The sequence below is a fragment of the Misgurnus anguillicaudatus genome, chromosome 1 (genome assembly GCF_027580225.2).
Source record: "Misgurnus anguillicaudatus chromosome 1, ASM2758022v2, whole genome shotgun sequence".
Lineage (NCBI taxonomy): Eukaryota > Metazoa > Chordata > Actinopteri > Cypriniformes > Cobitidae > Misgurnus > Misgurnus anguillicaudatus.
Window position 1 is genome coordinate 10,574,345 of NC_073337.2, and position 15,955 is coordinate 10,590,299.

Sequence of the window (15,955 nt, forward strand, 5' to 3'; positions counted from 1 at the left end):
GTTAAAAAACACACTCAATGCTGATTGGTTTAAAATCTTTATTCAGAAAGTGATACTGAATTATGACAAATGGAGAAAAATGTTCAAAGAGATAAAAAGAAAATGTGTGTTTTTACTATGTGTGTGTGTGTGTTGTGGTGTTCACAATCACACACTCTGTATCCTTCAATAACTGCTTCATTTCGAAGCAAAAAACCGGAGTCAAAAAAAAAACAAACATTAACAACAAATCACAAACATACCATACTACATTCACTTAACTCATTCACTGATATCCACATTACACACACACACAAGAAAACCTCTTTGATTCATTACACACAGGTTAATAGATTTGATGAATGGTTTTGGCGATTTTTAGCTCCATGTGTTTCCAGACTCGGCCAACAGCAGTTTTTCTGTCTAGATTTGGATCTTTGTGGTTTAGCGTTGGAGGAACTAAATTTAAAACTAGCATTCAGTTTATGAGATCTTCAGTGCTCCACGCCAGAGGAATGTTGGAAGAGAAACACAACAAACAAATCTGTGCTGTAGTCGTACAAAAAAAACTCCATCCCGTGCCCACCCCATAATTTAACATTACATCAGTAAAATAAATACATCACAATCCTCCACTTACATTTGGTCAGGTTAAAATTTATAGACTACATCCATGTTAACAGACGATGCAATGTAAATATTTTATAAATAGACAGATATAAAACAGCACTCTAATAGCACTGTTGCCACAATTCTTTTTGATACGCTACATAATGAGTACAAATCCTTATGTGAAAATTCCCTGAGCATGATCCAGATTCACCCAAACTACATAAAACTTCCAGAAGCTGACTAATTACCAACTAAACCATCAAGGGGCGGTTTCCCGGACAGGAATTAGAATAAATGTAAGAGCTGTCCAAACTGAAAACTTCTTGCACTGACATCTTGAAATACATCAGTGGCCTTTGTTTTGCCATAAAATGCACACAAATAATGTTTTTAGCTAGGCATGTTTGTTAAAACTAGTTATATTTCCTAATTAAACTAAGGCCTAGTCCTGGTTTAAGCTAATCCTGTCTGGGAAAACACCCCAAAGTGTTTAAACAGACTATTTCACACGCAAGGCATAAAAAGCACTGTAAGAAACTGAGCTAGTAAAAACTTACTAATAAGACTATAAACAGTAAAGCTTTAGAAAGTATCTAAAAGTATTGGCATATACTAGCTTTGTACACTAGTGAGACTAAAATAAATTAATTTTAGGAAGCAAGTCATTAAAGGTGCATTGTGTAATTTTTAAAAGGATCTCTTGACAGAAATGCTAAATAATATACAAAACTATATTATGAGGGGTGTATAAAAACTTTTTATAATGAGCCGTTATGTTTTTATTACATTAGAACGAGAATTTTTTATCTACATACACCGAGGGTCCCCTTACATGGAAGTCGCCATTTTGTGCCGCCATTTTTCTACAGAAGCCCTTAATGGACAAACTTTTTTTTACCAAGATGTCTCCGTTGATGACATGTTTTTCCGGTGGCGGCTACCATAGTTTCTCTATGTGTTTCAAAAGCGAGGGGTGAGCAGTGGACTGAGCCGTTGGTTGCAATTGGCAACCTCTCCACTAGATGCCGCTAAAATTTACACACTGCACCTTTAAAGAAACTTTGCATACTATCTAAACTAAAACACTGAAGAAACTAACTTTAGTAAGTTAACTAAATGCATACTTTGCATACTAGCTTCACACACTAACAAGACTAAAACACTACAAACACATTTGTAAGTGTATGTGATAAAAGCGTCACTGTGAGTTTAGAATCCATAGTATTGTATTATATTAGTTTAGCCCCTGCAACAATCTTTCGAAAGGCAGGGTGATGCAACCCAAACAATCCACCCTGCGGTCATATCCCATGGGTAGGCTTACTTGCCTGTGCGCATGTGAGCAATTTGGGGTAGAACCCCAGAGCTTTGGTCACATTATCATGCTTTTACCACCAAGCAACACAGAAATGGCATGTTTGTCTTTTGAAACTGATGGGCACAACATGGCACATAAAACAAGAGAAACACAATAAACAACCACCCGGGCTATAACTGTGAACTTCTGGATTTGGTAACCATGATTCTGTCACCACACGACTGGAAGCTGCACACTAAGGACGGATCTCCAACGTGTTTGTCTTTCAAAGCTGATAGCTCATCAAATCGAGAACAAAAGAGACAGTTCTGCAAATGTTCCTGTAGCTTAAGTAGTAGAGCTTGGTACCAACAACACTAAGGACGTGGGTTTGATCCCAGGGAACCGAAGAGTTGCAGATAACGTGAGTCTTTTCAAAGATCGGTGTTTGTGGCATGTTTTCTATGTTATTTTAATCCAACGCAAGATTTCTTCCAGGGGAATAGGTTCCAGGGGGATATTATGGGGCAAAAAACATGTCTGTCCTTTATAGGCCTTCCATAACTAATAATATGATCAACATTTAAACAACTGACACCTGGGTATATGGGTGTGATCTTTTAAGGGCTCCCTTTGAGCAGCCCAAGTCTGCGTAGAGCATCCCGTCTAGCCTCATCAGTGGCTCCTTTCCCAGAAAACTGGACTGTTACCCCCTGGGTGCGGAAGGATGGTTTCGATATAGATGAGCGGCGGAGCTCTGGGGACGGGGGAGTGGGTTTCGGCCTGGTGGGGCTTAGAGGAGTGGACTGACGCGGAGGTCTCTGTGCCGGTGAGGGAGGCTGTTTGGCGGGCCTGATGGCAGCCGTCTGAGAGGGTGGTCTGAGGTGTAAAGATGTCACGTCTCTTGTAGGCGGGTCTTCATCTGTTGTCCTGCTTCCGTGGTGCGAGCTCGTAACCTCTTTTACTTGCGAGAAGGTCTTGGATCTGGCTCCATAACTGTTTGGTGGGCTTTGCATGTGGCTTGTGTCGGGGGGTGTTCGGCTATAGCTGCTGGATCCACGGTTCGGATCGTCTCTGTGCACAACAGATGGCGTCATGACTCGGGACCAACCACCGAAGCTATTGAGGTGGATTTCTTGAGCATCTGATTTAGGTGAGGAAGTCGCTGTGGCGTTGTGATTTGGGACTTGCTCGCTCTTTAAAGATGTTGTAGGGTTTAAGCTGATGCTCTTACCACCAAAACTGTTGAAATCGCTGTGTGTGATCTCAGCGCTTTTTAGTGCCGGTGTTTCGCCAAACTTGTCGTGTCTGTCGGCGGTGCTATTGGTCAGGGAATGATCTGTGGTGTCCATGCCGTGGACTTTAGCAGCAATATTAGATGCGCTGCTGGTGTTGCGGTTACTGGCCGGGACACTTCTAGGAATTCTGGGCTCATTCACACTATTGAAAGTTTGTGGCGGCGTGCTGTTACTTCTGAGAGCTGTCCTAGCGGCGCTGTTGTCTTTGTTGTTTAAGTCTTTTGCAGAGGGCTGCATGACCGATTGCGTTCGCCTCTGTGCTAGTCCAAGCTTTGAGAGCGCCTCCAACCTGGATTTGTCCGCTGTCGGTTGTTGGAAAGACACGCTTCGCGTGGGAATGTTACGGATGCAGGATGGCTCTCCACCCTCTAGAGGGTGTGCAGAGCCGCTGAGGTTAGCTAGCACTTGGGCCCTGCGCCCTTGCACGTCGACGGCTTCCGCAGCGATGGAGTGGGAAAGGTTTTCCCGGCTGCCGAGCAAAACGCTGATGTTGTCTGGGAGATGCGTAGGCTTGGCGTGAGTCGGAGGGCCGTGTTTGGCCGAAGGGCTCCCCGGAAGCTCGAGACTGCGCCTGTGCTGCAGCAGAAATGAAGGGGATGTGGAAGCGCTGCTAGCACCTTGGTTCTCCGCAATCTTACTGGCGATGACGACAGGGGTGGGAACAGAACCAGGCGGGGGCTGATGTCCACCTTCCTCTGACACTGGGGCTGACACGTTTATGAAGGGCTCACGATTGGACTTCCTCTCAAAATGAGTCTCTGGAGGCCTTTGGAAATCTGACGAAAACATAATAGCCAATGTAATTCCAATAGTGCAAGAAATATTTCACATGGTTTCACAGGGTTCTCCGGCCCTGCTCCTCGTGAGCTACCGTCCTGCAGATTTTAGCTGCAACCCCAATCAAACATAGGTGAACCAACTAATCAAGGTGGTCAGGGTTGCTTGATAATTACAGACAGGTATGTTGGAGCTGGGTTGGGCCTGAGGTCTGCGGGATGGTAGCTCACCAGGAGCAGGGTTGGAGACACCTGGCATAGTTGTATATTAGAATACTAATCATAATATTTTATGCATGCACATAATTCCCTGATGAGCAATTACACTTGCTTAAACAGTGTGCTCTGTAGTGGACACAACTTTTGTTGCGTTTACTACAGAGAATACTGCACATGCTTGACTCAACCTTCCATTTACAATGGAACCTATATGATCTCATTCTTAAAGGAATAGTCCATTTTCTTAAAAGAAAAATCCAGATAATTTACTCACTCACTCAACATTGCAGGATTTTTCTCATTTCAAATGCACTTTAATAGAGCCCAACATTTAATACTTAACACTTAACAGTTTTTTTCAACGGAGTTTCAAAGGACTCTAAACGATCCCAAACGAGGCATAAGGGTCTTATCTAGAGAAACGATTGTCATTTTTGACAAGAAAAAAAAAGCACTTTTAAACCACAACTTCTGGTCTAGATCCAGTCGTGATGCGCCAGCGTGACCCCACGCAAAACGTCAAGAGGTCATAGAGGACGAAAGCGAAACTCCGCCCCAGTGTTTACAAGTGTTGAGAAAGAGGCCCGTTCCGACGTTGTTGTATGTGGAATGAAACTAATTAATGTATTTGTGTCAGTTTATTGTTTACAATGGTCCGCAAATGTGCGTTTCATATATGTAACACGTGACCTCCCTACGTCACTACGCATTTATGTGAGGTCGCGCTAGCGCATGACAGGACCGGACCCAGACAAGAAGTTGTGGTCCAAAAGTGCACATTTTCCACTTTTCCTGTCAAAAATGACAATCGTTTTGCTAGATAAGACCCTTATGCCTCGTTTGGGATCGCCCACAGTCCTTTGAAACTCCGTTGAAAAAAACTGTTATGTGTTGAGTTAAGTATTAAATGTTGGGCTCTATTAAGGTCCATTAAAATGAGAAAAATCCTGCAATGTTTTCCTCAAAAAACATAATTTCTTCTCGACTGAACAAAGAAGACATCGAAATTTTGGATGACATGGTGGTGAGTAAATTATCTGGATTTTTTTTAAGAAAATTGACTATTCCTTTAACTTGTTACTATCGGAAAAATAAAAAATGCCAGATCTTCTGCTTATGATACCTGGCGTGACGTTTGTATGCTTGCTGGGTTCACTGTGCACCAGATCAATGATGTCATGGTCTCTCAGGGTCGGGGTGGTGTATGAGCGCGGACGAACCTCTGCAGGTGTGTGGTTACGTGCAGGTATTCCCACTCCTTCGTTCTCGATCTCCTCCTCTATAGAGCCAATGGTGTTCTCAAAAAACAAAATACACTCCCGTTCCTCAAGACTAAGAAACTGTAGATCGTCTTCCTACAGAAGGAGAGAGAGAGAGAGAGAAGTCACTCGGTGCTAGTGGTCAGCTATAAATACAAATAAAAACCAGGTCCAAACTACAAGTAGGAAGCATGCGAGTATCAGTGAATCCCAGAAACTAGAAACAGGTCTGCATGGCTATATTTCATCACCTGAGATTAATTTTAAAGAGATAGTTCACCCAAAAATAACAATTCTGTCATCATTGACTCACTCTCGTTTTGTTACAAACCTGTATAAATTTCTTTGTTCTAATGTCTTCCTTCGTGTTTATCAGAGCGGGGAAATTTGGACAGGTTTGTAGCAACATGAGAATGAGGAAATGATAACAGAATTTTTATTTTTGGGTGAACTATCCCCCTAATACCTTATGTAAACATTCAGGATTTCAGGATGTGTATGTTTATAAATATGCCATTTAGGGCCGGCACAGTTGCTCCAAACTCACCTCACGAGTCTAACGGGTACTGTAGAGAGAGAGAGGTGGAGCTCAAATATAAGAACACAGACGCTACTCATCTAGTAAACTCGCCCAGGTGTGTGTGTGTGTGAGAGAGAGAGAAACAGTGGGCTTCTTGTTCATGGGTCCGGTGTGTGTTCATCGACACACCCTTCACCCTCAACAACCCTTTAGCACACACAGCTCACCTTTGTAGGCTTGCTGTATTTTGTGCTGTTAATATTTTAAAAAGTCAAACAGACACAAAGCAAACCAGCTTTTCTTCTCGTTGTGTAGCGAACAACTCATCATTTGAGTGTTTAACTTCATTATTGCGCGCGCACACAGAGTTAAACTCTCTCGTCTGTGTACTGCAGTTATCAAATTACAATCTGTACAATAATGCCACGAGGAAATGATTGTATATGAGAAAGACAACATCTGATGTGCGTGCGGCGTAACTGATTTAAATCAACTCAATTTTAACATTTACTTAAGAAGAAGAACGTTTGCGCCCTGTGCATCTCACAGTCTTTTGTGTGGTTTTGCCACGTGGCTGAGGTGTTTACTTACTAATCTAATGAATTAAATAAGTGTTCAGTAATTTACTGATATTAAAATGTGGATCATTAGATTGTGTCAATAAAGCAAATACTCCGTATATGTACTGTATATTAAATAAATGTATATATAAATAATAATACAATTTAAAAATCTCACTCATAAGGTTCTAAATATGGCCCCGTCCCTCCTTAGGAATTACAGGCTTGTCCAAATCACAAAGCCTGTGTATGACTAATAATACAATAGTGACACTACTACAACATAGCGACTCTGTCATCAAAGTAAAATGCACTGCATGCTAAAACCTGCTGGTTCTGTGTGAAACGTCATATGTGTCTCTCATGCTACCCGGCTGCATTTTTACCTTTTAACTACACAATAACATTTTTCCATCAGAGTGTCACACACAATGAGTAACTCATTAACACACACCCACTGACTAACTATATCACTGACACACGCACTATAGTTTAGCTCAGAGGACAAACAACAGAAGTAAATGAAAAGATTTAATTTATAATATACTTATTTATTATAATACTCACAGAGTGTGGGTTCTCATAGCCATTCAGCCTGTAAAGAGGCGTCCGACTGTTGTGCATGTGTACGTTCATAGTTACAGGATCAGGGGCATGGTGTCTTGTATTGGGTCGAACAGTAGAGGTCAGGGGTCATGTGTGAAACATTTCCACACACCCGACTGACCCATCACATCATCACATACAACTGAAATATAGGATTCAAATAAAAATTCATTAAATTTATTACACTATATGAGGATCCCTTTAGAAATATTCATGTACTCACACAGAATTCATTTGGATTGTTTGTGCATTCAAAGTCATTATAAAAGATCTCACATTTTAAACATTTGTCAATATGATTGACTGCCTGAATAATTACTAAGCAATTAGTACAATAATGTTTAAAATTATTTTAGATTCAATACAAATGACATGGCACAACAAAGGTATTTTATGTCAGCAAGCCATTTAACTTATTACTTAAGTAAATATTTACTTATGTGCTATTCATCAATACTGATGCAGGCAAATAAACATCACTTACACATTTCTACACAAAGAAAAGTGTAATAATATATGGATGAATATAAGCAGGTCATATTTCATCCCAGGAACAAATCTAATTCACTTTATATTTGTTGTTCATCAATTAATTGTTAGCATCTATTCAATAGTACAATGATGTATACATACAATTGGATAATACAAATAATTTTTTTTTTTACTACAGTACATTTTTACTTTTACTTTTTTTTAACGTAACAAACATTTTAGAGTAAAAATCGCCAGAATGTTAAACAATAAGCTGGTGGTTTAACTGTGCTTAAAAAAGGCTTCGTAATAAAAAATATTAATTTCTCTAGGTTAAAACATACTAAATATAAAAATAAATATTTTGACCCTTAAAATAAAAAGTGATTTGAAAACGTAAGATTATTTAGAAGAAAAACTCACCTAAACATCCTGAAACAGAGAAGTAAATCTTAATAGTAACGCTGTTACGCTGAGTTTGATCTCTGTGCTGTGTTGTGTTTGATCTCTGTGGAGTGTTTTAAAGAGTCGCTCCGCGCGTGAACTGACTCGTCTGGTTCTTCTTGAGCGCGTGAATGAGCGCGAGCTCCTCCTTTTTATAATGATGACGAAAATGATGATGATACGGGAGAATCAGGTTTCTTCCACAAGATGAAAGAAGCCTCCAGATATGTATTGGTCATAAAGCAAGCGCGACTGATTCAATAAAAAAGTGGATTCACAGAATTAATACATAATAAATTAAAAACTCTCACACTAATTTGTGAATTAAATGTCAAGTGTATTAAAAAATTAAATGCATCGGGATATTGTGTAAAGAGTCTATGAGTAATTGATAAGAGGGGGAACACACGTTTCTTCACACGTCTAAATCGAAACTGCAAAATATGATTCAGTCCTCACATGTACTGTACAGTTGTTCAATAACACACAAAATGTCTCCCTCGTGTGGCAGCTTATTATTAACATAAATATTAACTTCTGAAATTCTATTCTTCACAAAATATCATAAAATCGAGAACAGGCTTTTGTTCACCTGTCGTCTAATCTAAATCTATTACCAAAAGTCTTAAACTCCTAAAACTAACGTTTACTTAGAGCCTCACGTGATGTGATTCCCGTTTATGTAAATTAAGGAATGCGCATTTTATTTTTAATGGAATTAATGATTTATCACTCTGATTCAATTTGCTAGGACTTTTATTTTGGAGAGAATATCCGGTGTTGTAGCTGACGTTAGTTTCACAGTTCTGAGGTTATTCAGCTAACTCAAGATGATTTTAAGTGGATTTTACAGAGTGTCAAATCTTCTGAAGTCCAAGAGTAAGTTGTGTAGGGTGTGGACGAGAAATGTAAAGTCTGAATCTTCATCTCTGACTCTGAGACAACAGCAGAACGGAATCAGGTGAAGAAATCTCCTCCGATTGTGACCCGAAAACTCTCGCGTCATTAACTCACGCGTGACCTCTGACCGTATCACATGAACACAAAGAGATTTACAGTCATTTTTTGAGACACATGCTTGATATAAAAGTGTTCAGTCTGCTAGAAATAGCTTTTAAAATCGTTTTAGCCAGACTAAGATGTACAGATTAAGAGTGGCATGAAACGCAATATTTTGGGTCAGAGTAGAGATACTTTTGGTATATCTCATTCATAGTTGATGTCATTATTTTAGGAGGATTATTTTGAATAATCCTAAAAAGAGGAATGCTTTGTCTCTACCCATGCTGGAATCTCTGAGAGAAAACATCCTGATAGACTCTGAGAGTGAAGACCTGCGTGTGATCATTATATCAGGCAAACTAAAATCAATTATCTGAAAATAAATAACCAACCACAGTAAGAAACCTCCAGCTAACTCTCTCTCTCTCTCTCTCTCTCTCTCTAGCTCAGGGTCCAGTGTTTTCTTCAGGTCATGATCTGAAGGAGTTAACCTCCACACAGGGTCAAGAGTACCACAGCAAGGTGTTTCACACATGTACAGAGGTCAGGAGTGATGATGACTCTTCAGAACACAAAATGTTTACCAATGTCTCATTACTGGTATTGCAGTTTATAACTCTGTACTAATCTGATTTGGGTCAAAGGTCATGAATCTGATTCAGGATATTCCAGTGCCAGTCATTGCTATGGTCAATGGGGTCGCCACTGCTGCAGGTTGCCAGTTAGTTGCCAGCTGTGATATTGCCGTAGCAACAGATAAATCGACTTTTGCCACTCCTGGAGTTAACGTGGGTCTGTTCTGCTCCACCCCGGGCGTGGCGTTAGGGCGAGCTGTACCTAGAAAGGTGACGTCACACCCTTCAGTCTTGAACGTAGGGTTTAAAAAATCTAAATTCTTGAGAGGAAGTAACGTGTCATGTTCCTCCAGGTTGCCATGGAGATGTTATTCACGGGTCGACCCATCTCGGCTCATGACGCCCTGCTGCATGGGCTGATCAGTAAGGTGGTAAGAGAGGAGCGGTTAGAGGAAGAGACGCTGGCCGTGGCCAGACGGGTGTGCGAGTCCAGCCGACCTGTGGTCGCTCTGGGTAAAGCAGCGTTTTACAAGCAGATGTCTCAGGGTCGAGATGCAGCGTACGCATCTGCCTGCGCTGCAATGCTGGAGAATCTGACGCTTCGGGATGGGCAAGAGGGAATCAGGGCATTCCTGGAAAAACGACACCCGGTCTGGAGCAACAGCCCTGAGAAAGTCAACACGTGATTTAACGCTACACCACCAACAAACCGTTTAATCTCAAAATGAAACACTTGACCTCTATAAAAACTGCTAGAAGGATTTATTTTGTGCTACAAAATTTGTCCCATTCAGTGTTTAAAGTAAAATATTTCGTTGAGATTATTTCACGTCTACCCGTTTGCATACTCCTCTACATAAACAAGATATCAGTTCTTTTTTTATTGTGTCAGAAAGCAGAAATACATCAAATTCGGGTCTGCATACTGGTTAGGCCACACTTAAATATCAATATGTTAAGGGCATCAAACAGTATGTTTTAGTCTCTAAAGTCTGTATGATGTAAAAACACCTTAATGAAGAGAGCACAAAGAAAATATCAGCCTCAAAATGATTTTATCATTTGAAAAAAAATATGTATCTTGTGAGTTGATCCATCAGTTTGGTCTGTGTTGGAATATTTCACTCAGATTCAGATAAATCCTCTCCTGATGTCCACCGGTCGATTTCCTCCCGGTCTCAGAGGCCGCCGGCCTGTGGAAACGCCCGCACCCGGGAGATGACCTGGGAGCGGACCGATGGGATCAAATCGTGGGCGGGGTAGGACGATGGGTGTTTGGTCATAATCTCCACCGATAATGCCAGGAGGGTAGGGGTAGAGGGGAAGGGGTTCAGGTGGGATGGGGGCAAGAGGGTAAATTGGAGGGAGGTGGGGTGGGTAAAACCTGCATCTGCTCATTCGCTCCATCTCCTTCCTCTGTTTATATTTTTGTTTGTAAAGCTAACGGCAAAGCAAAAACACAAAGTTAGATTACAAAAAACTAGTCAAGTTCTATTTAAACTGGCTGATTCAACTCACGTTTCTCCAGTATGTATCTTTGTGCTGAGTGCCTGCAGGAAAACACACTGCAACCACAACACACTCGCCTCAGTTATAGATGTGAAACACAAGTGTGTTTAAAATGACTGTGTGTTTTTGTAATGAATCTTTATTTAGTGATAGTTGTGTTACCCCTGAAGTCTCTGTGGAGCAGGTGTCTCCAGAGCGAAGGATCCTGAGTCGCAGCATTCAGGTCTCGACACGCAGCCGACAGCGAGACGAGAGATGAGACGTCCAGCAGACGCAAAACACGTAACAGCAGCTCGGGAGGAAGAACAGCCAGACCGAAGAGAGCGGGTAGTCCCAACGCTAAGGGCGACACACATACACAGTCAAATATTTTCCATACACACACACGAGTGAGAAAGTGAACACATGGCTGCATCCCAAACCACACGTATACTATACAGAAGTATGTCCGAAATGATGACCTACTACTTCTGATTGGATTCTGAAGTGTGCATTCAATGGACACCTTACTATCCAATGAGGACATGGGACAGCAGATGATACTACATTACACTTCTACTACATCAAACATACTTTTTTGAGTACTTACTCATTCAAAATAAGTACTCATTCAAGAAAGTATATGATTATGGATGCAGCCCATGTTTGCAATAGTTACCCTGTCTGGCAGCAGCCATGAGCGGATACACCAGCTGATCTTTAAAGAGACGAGAGAGTTTCTGTAAGTCTCTATAGACCACAGCTGTAGTACCACCTGCACAGAGAGAGAGAGAGGATTGTTCTGGGTTTAATACACAAAATAAGTAACATCCCTCTGTTAACAAAATGTTTACAATATGGCATTTACAAAAACCTTCTGGCTCCATAAACTTTTAATGTAAGTGCATGACTGCAAAAACAATTTATGCTTGTTGATTATTTTCTGTGACGATTGACAGCATTTCCAAAAAAAGCGGGGAAAATAAGTATTTGACACATCAGCATTTTTATCAGTAGGGGGATTTCTAAGTGGGCTATTGACACAAAAGTTCCAATAGATGTAGCCATCAAGCCAAATATTGAATTCATAAAAAGAAATGAAAACATTTAAGTATACAACTTGAGTCATAATAAATAAAGTAAAATGACACAGGGAATAAGTATTGAACATATGAAGAGTACAAGGTGCAAAATGGCATAGAAAGCCAGAAGATCACCTGAAATCTGTCAGTATTGAGAGAGAAACCCTGCCCCTTATCAGTACTAATTGATATCAGCTGCTTTAGTCCTAAATGATGGCTTAAAAAGGCTTCTGATTACCCAGGATGCACTCAGGAAAGACTTCATGATGGGTAAAAGCAAAGAACTCTCTCAAGATATTATCGTTGAAAAGCATTTTGATGGGAATGGTTATAGGCGCATTTCCAGAATGCTGAATGTTCCTGTGAGCACTGTGGGGGCCATTATCCGGAAATGGAAAGAGCATCACTTCACCATAAACCGGCCATGTTGTTTCAAAGAAAACTATAAGCAACGCACTGAACCGCCATGGCATCCATGCACGCTCGCCACGCAATACTCCATTGCTGAACAAAAAGCATGTTGAGGCTCGGTTAAAGTTTGTTAAAGAGCCTTCGGAGAAGCCTGTGGACTATTGGGAGACCATAGTATGGTCAGATAAAAGCAAAATTAAACTTTTTGGCAGTCATTCTACACACCATGTTTGGAGAAGAAATGGCTCTGCCCACCACCCCAAGAACACCATACCAACAGTTAAGTTTGGGTTGGAAGCATTATGGTTTTGGGCTGCTTTTTAGCAAGATGTAGCCATCAAGCTAAATACTGAATTCATACAAAGAACTCAGAACATTTAAGTATACAAGTTGAGTCATAATAAATAAAATTAAATGACACAGGGAATAAGTATTGAACACATGAAGAGAACAAGGTGCAAAATGCCATAGAAAGATCACCAGGAGATTACCTGAAATCTGTCAGTATTGAGAGAGAAACCCTGCCCCCTATCAGTACTAATTGATATCAGCTGCTTTAGTCCTAAATGATTTCATATTATTGAAGGCAGAATAAATGGAGAAATGGACATTCTAGATAAAAATCTGCTGCCATCTACCAGAAAGCTAAAAATGAAAATAGGGTGGACATTTCAGCAAGACAATGATCCCAAACACAAGGCCAAGGAAACAATGAAAGTGGTCAGTCAATCATAGAAAATCTATGGAGAGAACTGAAAATCAAAGTTCATAAAAGAGGTCCAAGGAACCTTCAAGATTTAAAGACCATTTGTGTGGAAGAATGGGCCAGAATCACTCCTGAGCAATGCAGACGACTGGTCTCGCCATACAAGAGGCATCTAGAAGCTGTAATCACCAACAAAGGCTTTTTTTGACTCGTTGTTTATGACTCAACTTGTATACTTAAATGTTCTGATTTCTTTGTATGAATTCAATATTTGGCTTGATGGCTGCATCTGGTGGAAATTGTGTCGATACCCCACTTGGAGGTCCCCTTGCTGATGGAAATGCTGATGTGTCAAATACTTATTTTCCCCGCTGTAATCAGTCCATATCAGATTCACTTTTGCTTTGAACTCTTACCTGCCCACTCAGGTGTCACATAAGCATCTGGTTTCAGGATTACTTTATGAGAGCTCTCCAAACTTCTGTCCATCTTTAGTACAGCTATTCATACAAAATACAATAAATGATCAGACGTTCAGACAGGACCGAGTCTATTAATGCTTCTGTATGCAGACTCATTTACAGTTAATGACGAGCGTTTGACCCATCGGCACAGCGACCACCGTAACCACGCTGTTCTCCAGAAGTGGGTGGCCATACTGAATCCTGTAAACGCCCCCTGCTGCCCGCCAGCCAATCGGCATCTCCCCCGAGTTCACGCTAGAACCCTAAGAAAAGACATAAACTATGTAAGACAAGAATGATGTAAAACATTGTGTTTTAAAAGGCTTATGACCTCTGACCTGTGGACTAAAGCCAGTCTCCAGCAGCATCAGATGTGTCGCCAGCATCAGACAGTCTGATGGGTTCTGACAGCTCGCCGAGTCCAGCAGCCTCTCCAGAGCGTGGGGAATCAAACCCTCCATAGTCTCACAGCAGAGCAGCGGTGGAGGGGCGGAGCCTTCTGATGCCACTCCCCCCTCATCTCCCTCCACCCACTGCTCCTGCTCAGCATCTTTCTCAGTGTGTCCAGCCTGAGGAGATAAACACCAGCATCACACATACATGCTGAGTCACAGAAAATCAACATCATATTTTGCAGTTTCTCTCCAAATTCCTCCTCAGGACAGTTTGAGGATTGGTGGAGGTGTGCGTGTGTTTCTCTTAATGGGTCAGAACTCACCATCTCACGTGTGCCGGTCGTATCCGTTAGCCTTTGTTCCTGCTGGACAGCTGCATTGCTGTTGTTTTGTGGCTCAGGTCGTTCCTGCTGAGGGCTGCCTTTAGGCAAAATCACACTGATCATATCACCAGAAACAACACCACAGGAGGAGAGAGTTTGTCCTGTGTCCACCAGAGCCTCCTTTCCATTCAGAGACAGATTAAACTCCACATCAGAGCTGCACACAGATGGGAGACACCGGGGTTAGTTGTCACAGATGCTGTTTCATGTTTGTAGTCAAATGTGTGTTTTCTTTTGCAGTGGTATACAAAAGAATGCTGATTTTAAACATCATCTCTCCGTCCATTTACAAAGAAGGAGCATGGTTATCTCCTGACGTTACTATGTAAATGCCATGGTAAATGAATAGAGCAATTATTAATGAACTCAAATCTCACCGCAAACCCCACTCAGACAGAAGAGTGTCTCTGATCCGATCACTGAGATCAGACAGGGTCGGATCCGGACCGTCCAGCTGTAGTCTGTGGATCTGTTTGTTGAGTTTCACCCGCAGCTTCATTCTGCCCTGCACAGATCCTTCACTTTCATTTCATTGTAAGAGCTCGTATTAAATGACACGCTAGTGACGTCAAGCGCAGCATACATAAACATATACTTAAAGCAATCGTTTAACTTTCAATATCTGCAAACATACAGCCAAAGTTGTTCATTTATTTACTGACAAGCGTAAAACGAGACATGTAAACACTTCTTACCTGCAGATACGTCACAACAACCCGAGCGAGCGCGGTGAAGGCAGAGACAAATCAGAGTGTAGTTGTTTTTCAAAATAAAAGTCCACAATATTATATCGCAGTCAAACCTTTGCTTACGTTTGTGGCTATGAAGAAGTCACATTACTTACTTTTGAAACTTTGTACAAAATATCAATTATTTGGTGAACGTAAACTATTTGAACGTATCATAAAAGCTATTCCAATGAATTGTATTTGTTTGGTGCGAAGCTCCTTCAGTGTAGAGCTAAATAAAACACATGTGAACTCCCATCTCTTTTTTTATGGTCATGATCTCATGGCAATGATTCCCAATAAACTCATTCGATCTTCTTTTAATTCAAAGTTGTATTCTGGGGATCTTTACCGTAATAATGTATTACGGGTTTATGATAAGTTTATTGTTCAGAAATTATGAGTTCAAGGTGTCCAGTAGTTCCGCAAAGGAAATTCACTTTAAAATATTTCTTGATAGCTACCTCCCTTCTTTATATTATATGAAAAGCAAACAGGCTTGTAAATTTGCTGGATTGATTAAAGACTTTGACATTCTAGAAAATGATTGACCCCTTTGTGTTACTTTTTATTTCTTTTTATTTATGTAATTTATTTTCTGATATTTCTGCGCCTTGCTTTTTTATTTTATTTTTATTTTTTTGTCCCGTAACAAGTATGAATGCCATGTATAAGTGTAC

The 15,955-nt window shown here is 40.9% G+C and overlaps 3 protein-coding genes across 4 annotated transcripts; 1 reads left to right on the forward strand and 2 right to left on the reverse strand.

The window, feature by feature from the left end:
• Positions 1-24: 24 nt before the first annotated feature.
• Positions 25-8,265, reverse strand: LOC129431714 (uncharacterized). The gene is made up of 4 exons (XM_055189721.2): positions 8,021-8,265; positions 7,088-7,268; positions 5,305-5,536; positions 25-3,962 (listed from the first exon to the last, which is right to left on the reverse strand). Exons 2-4 carry the CDS (start codon positions 7,154-7,156, stop codon positions 2,509-2,511), a joined length of 1,755 nt encoding a protein of 584 aa, XP_055045696.2. The 5' UTR covers positions 7,157-7,268; positions 8,021-8,265; the 3' UTR covers positions 25-2,508.
• Positions 8,266-8,785: 520 nt separating this feature from the next.
• On the forward strand, positions 8,786-10,442 carry echdc3 (enoyl CoA hydratase domain containing 3). Its single transcript, XM_055189724.2, has 5 exons — positions 8,786-9,002; positions 9,276-9,397; positions 9,489-9,586; positions 9,688-9,888; positions 9,972-10,442. The coding sequence occupies exons 1-5, from the start codon at positions 8,872-8,874 to the stop codon at positions 10,302-10,304; spliced, it is 885 nt and encodes a 294-aa protein (XP_055045699.2). The 5' UTR covers positions 8,786-8,871; the 3' UTR covers positions 10,305-10,442.
• Positions 10,443-10,484: 42 nt separating this feature from the next.
• fbxo7 (F-box protein 7) lies at positions 10,485-15,397 on the reverse strand. Of its 2 annotated transcripts, XM_055189723.2 has the most exons (10): positions 15,243-15,397; positions 14,925-15,052; positions 14,488-14,704; positions 14,108-14,338; positions 13,888-14,032; positions 13,722-13,805; positions 11,786-11,881; positions 11,290-11,466; positions 11,137-11,183; positions 10,485-11,058 (listed from the first exon to the last, which is right to left on the reverse strand). In XM_055189723.2, exons 2-10 carry the CDS (start codon positions 15,044-15,046, stop codon positions 10,750-10,752), a joined length of 1,428 nt encoding a protein of 475 aa, XP_055045698.2. In that variant the 5' UTR covers positions 15,047-15,052; positions 15,243-15,397; the 3' UTR covers positions 10,485-10,749. The 2 variants fall into 2 exon arrangements, with proteins under 2 accessions (XP_055045698.2, XP_055045697.2); XM_055189722.2 differs by lacking the exon at positions 15,243-15,397 and having other exon boundaries at positions 14,925-15,222.
• Positions 15,398-15,955: the final 558 nt, after the last annotated feature.

What these genes read in the sequence shown, in the direction of transcription:
- echdc3 (XM_055189724.2), top strand. Translation starts at nt 8,872, where the DNA reads ATGATTTTAAGTGGATTTTACAGAGTGTCAAATCTTCTGAAGTCCAAG. An exon ending in GCGTGTGATCATTATATCAG is followed by an intron (nt 9,398 to 9,488) that starts GCAAACTAAAAT and finishes CTCTCTCTCTAG; the next exon opens with CTCAGGGTCCAGTGTTTTCT. An exon ending in GGCGAGCTGTACCTAGAAAG is followed by an intron (nt 9,889 to 9,971) that starts GTGACGTCACAC and finishes ATGTTCCTCCAG; the next exon opens with GTTGCCATGGAGATGTTATT.
- LOC129431714 (XM_055189721.2), bottom strand. Translation starts at nt 7,156, where the DNA reads ATGAACGTACACATGCACAACAGTCGGACGCCTCTTTACAGGCTGAAT. An exon ending in GCTATGAGAACCCACACTCT is followed by an intron (nt 5,537 to 7,087) that starts GTGAGTATTATA and finishes CTCCTTCTGTAG; the next exon opens with GAAGACGATCTACAGTTTCT. An exon ending in GCATACAAACGTCACGCCAG is followed by an intron (nt 3,963 to 5,304) that starts GTATCATAAGCA and finishes TGTTTTCGTCAG; the next exon opens with ATTTCCAAAGGCCTCCAGAG.
- fbxo7 (XM_055189723.2), bottom strand. Translation starts at nt 15,046, where the DNA reads ATGAAGCTGCGGGTGAAACTCAACAAACAGATCCACAGACTACAGCTG. An exon ending in TCAAACGCTCGTCATTAACT is followed by an intron (nt 13,806 to 13,887) that starts GTAAATGAGTCT and finishes TTGTATGAATAG; the next exon opens with CTGTACTAAAGATGGACAGA. An exon ending in TGTGACACCTGAGTGGGCAG is followed by an intron (nt 11,882 to 13,721) that starts GTAAGAGTTCAA and finishes CTCTCTGTGCAG; the next exon opens with GTGGTACTACAGCTGTGGTC.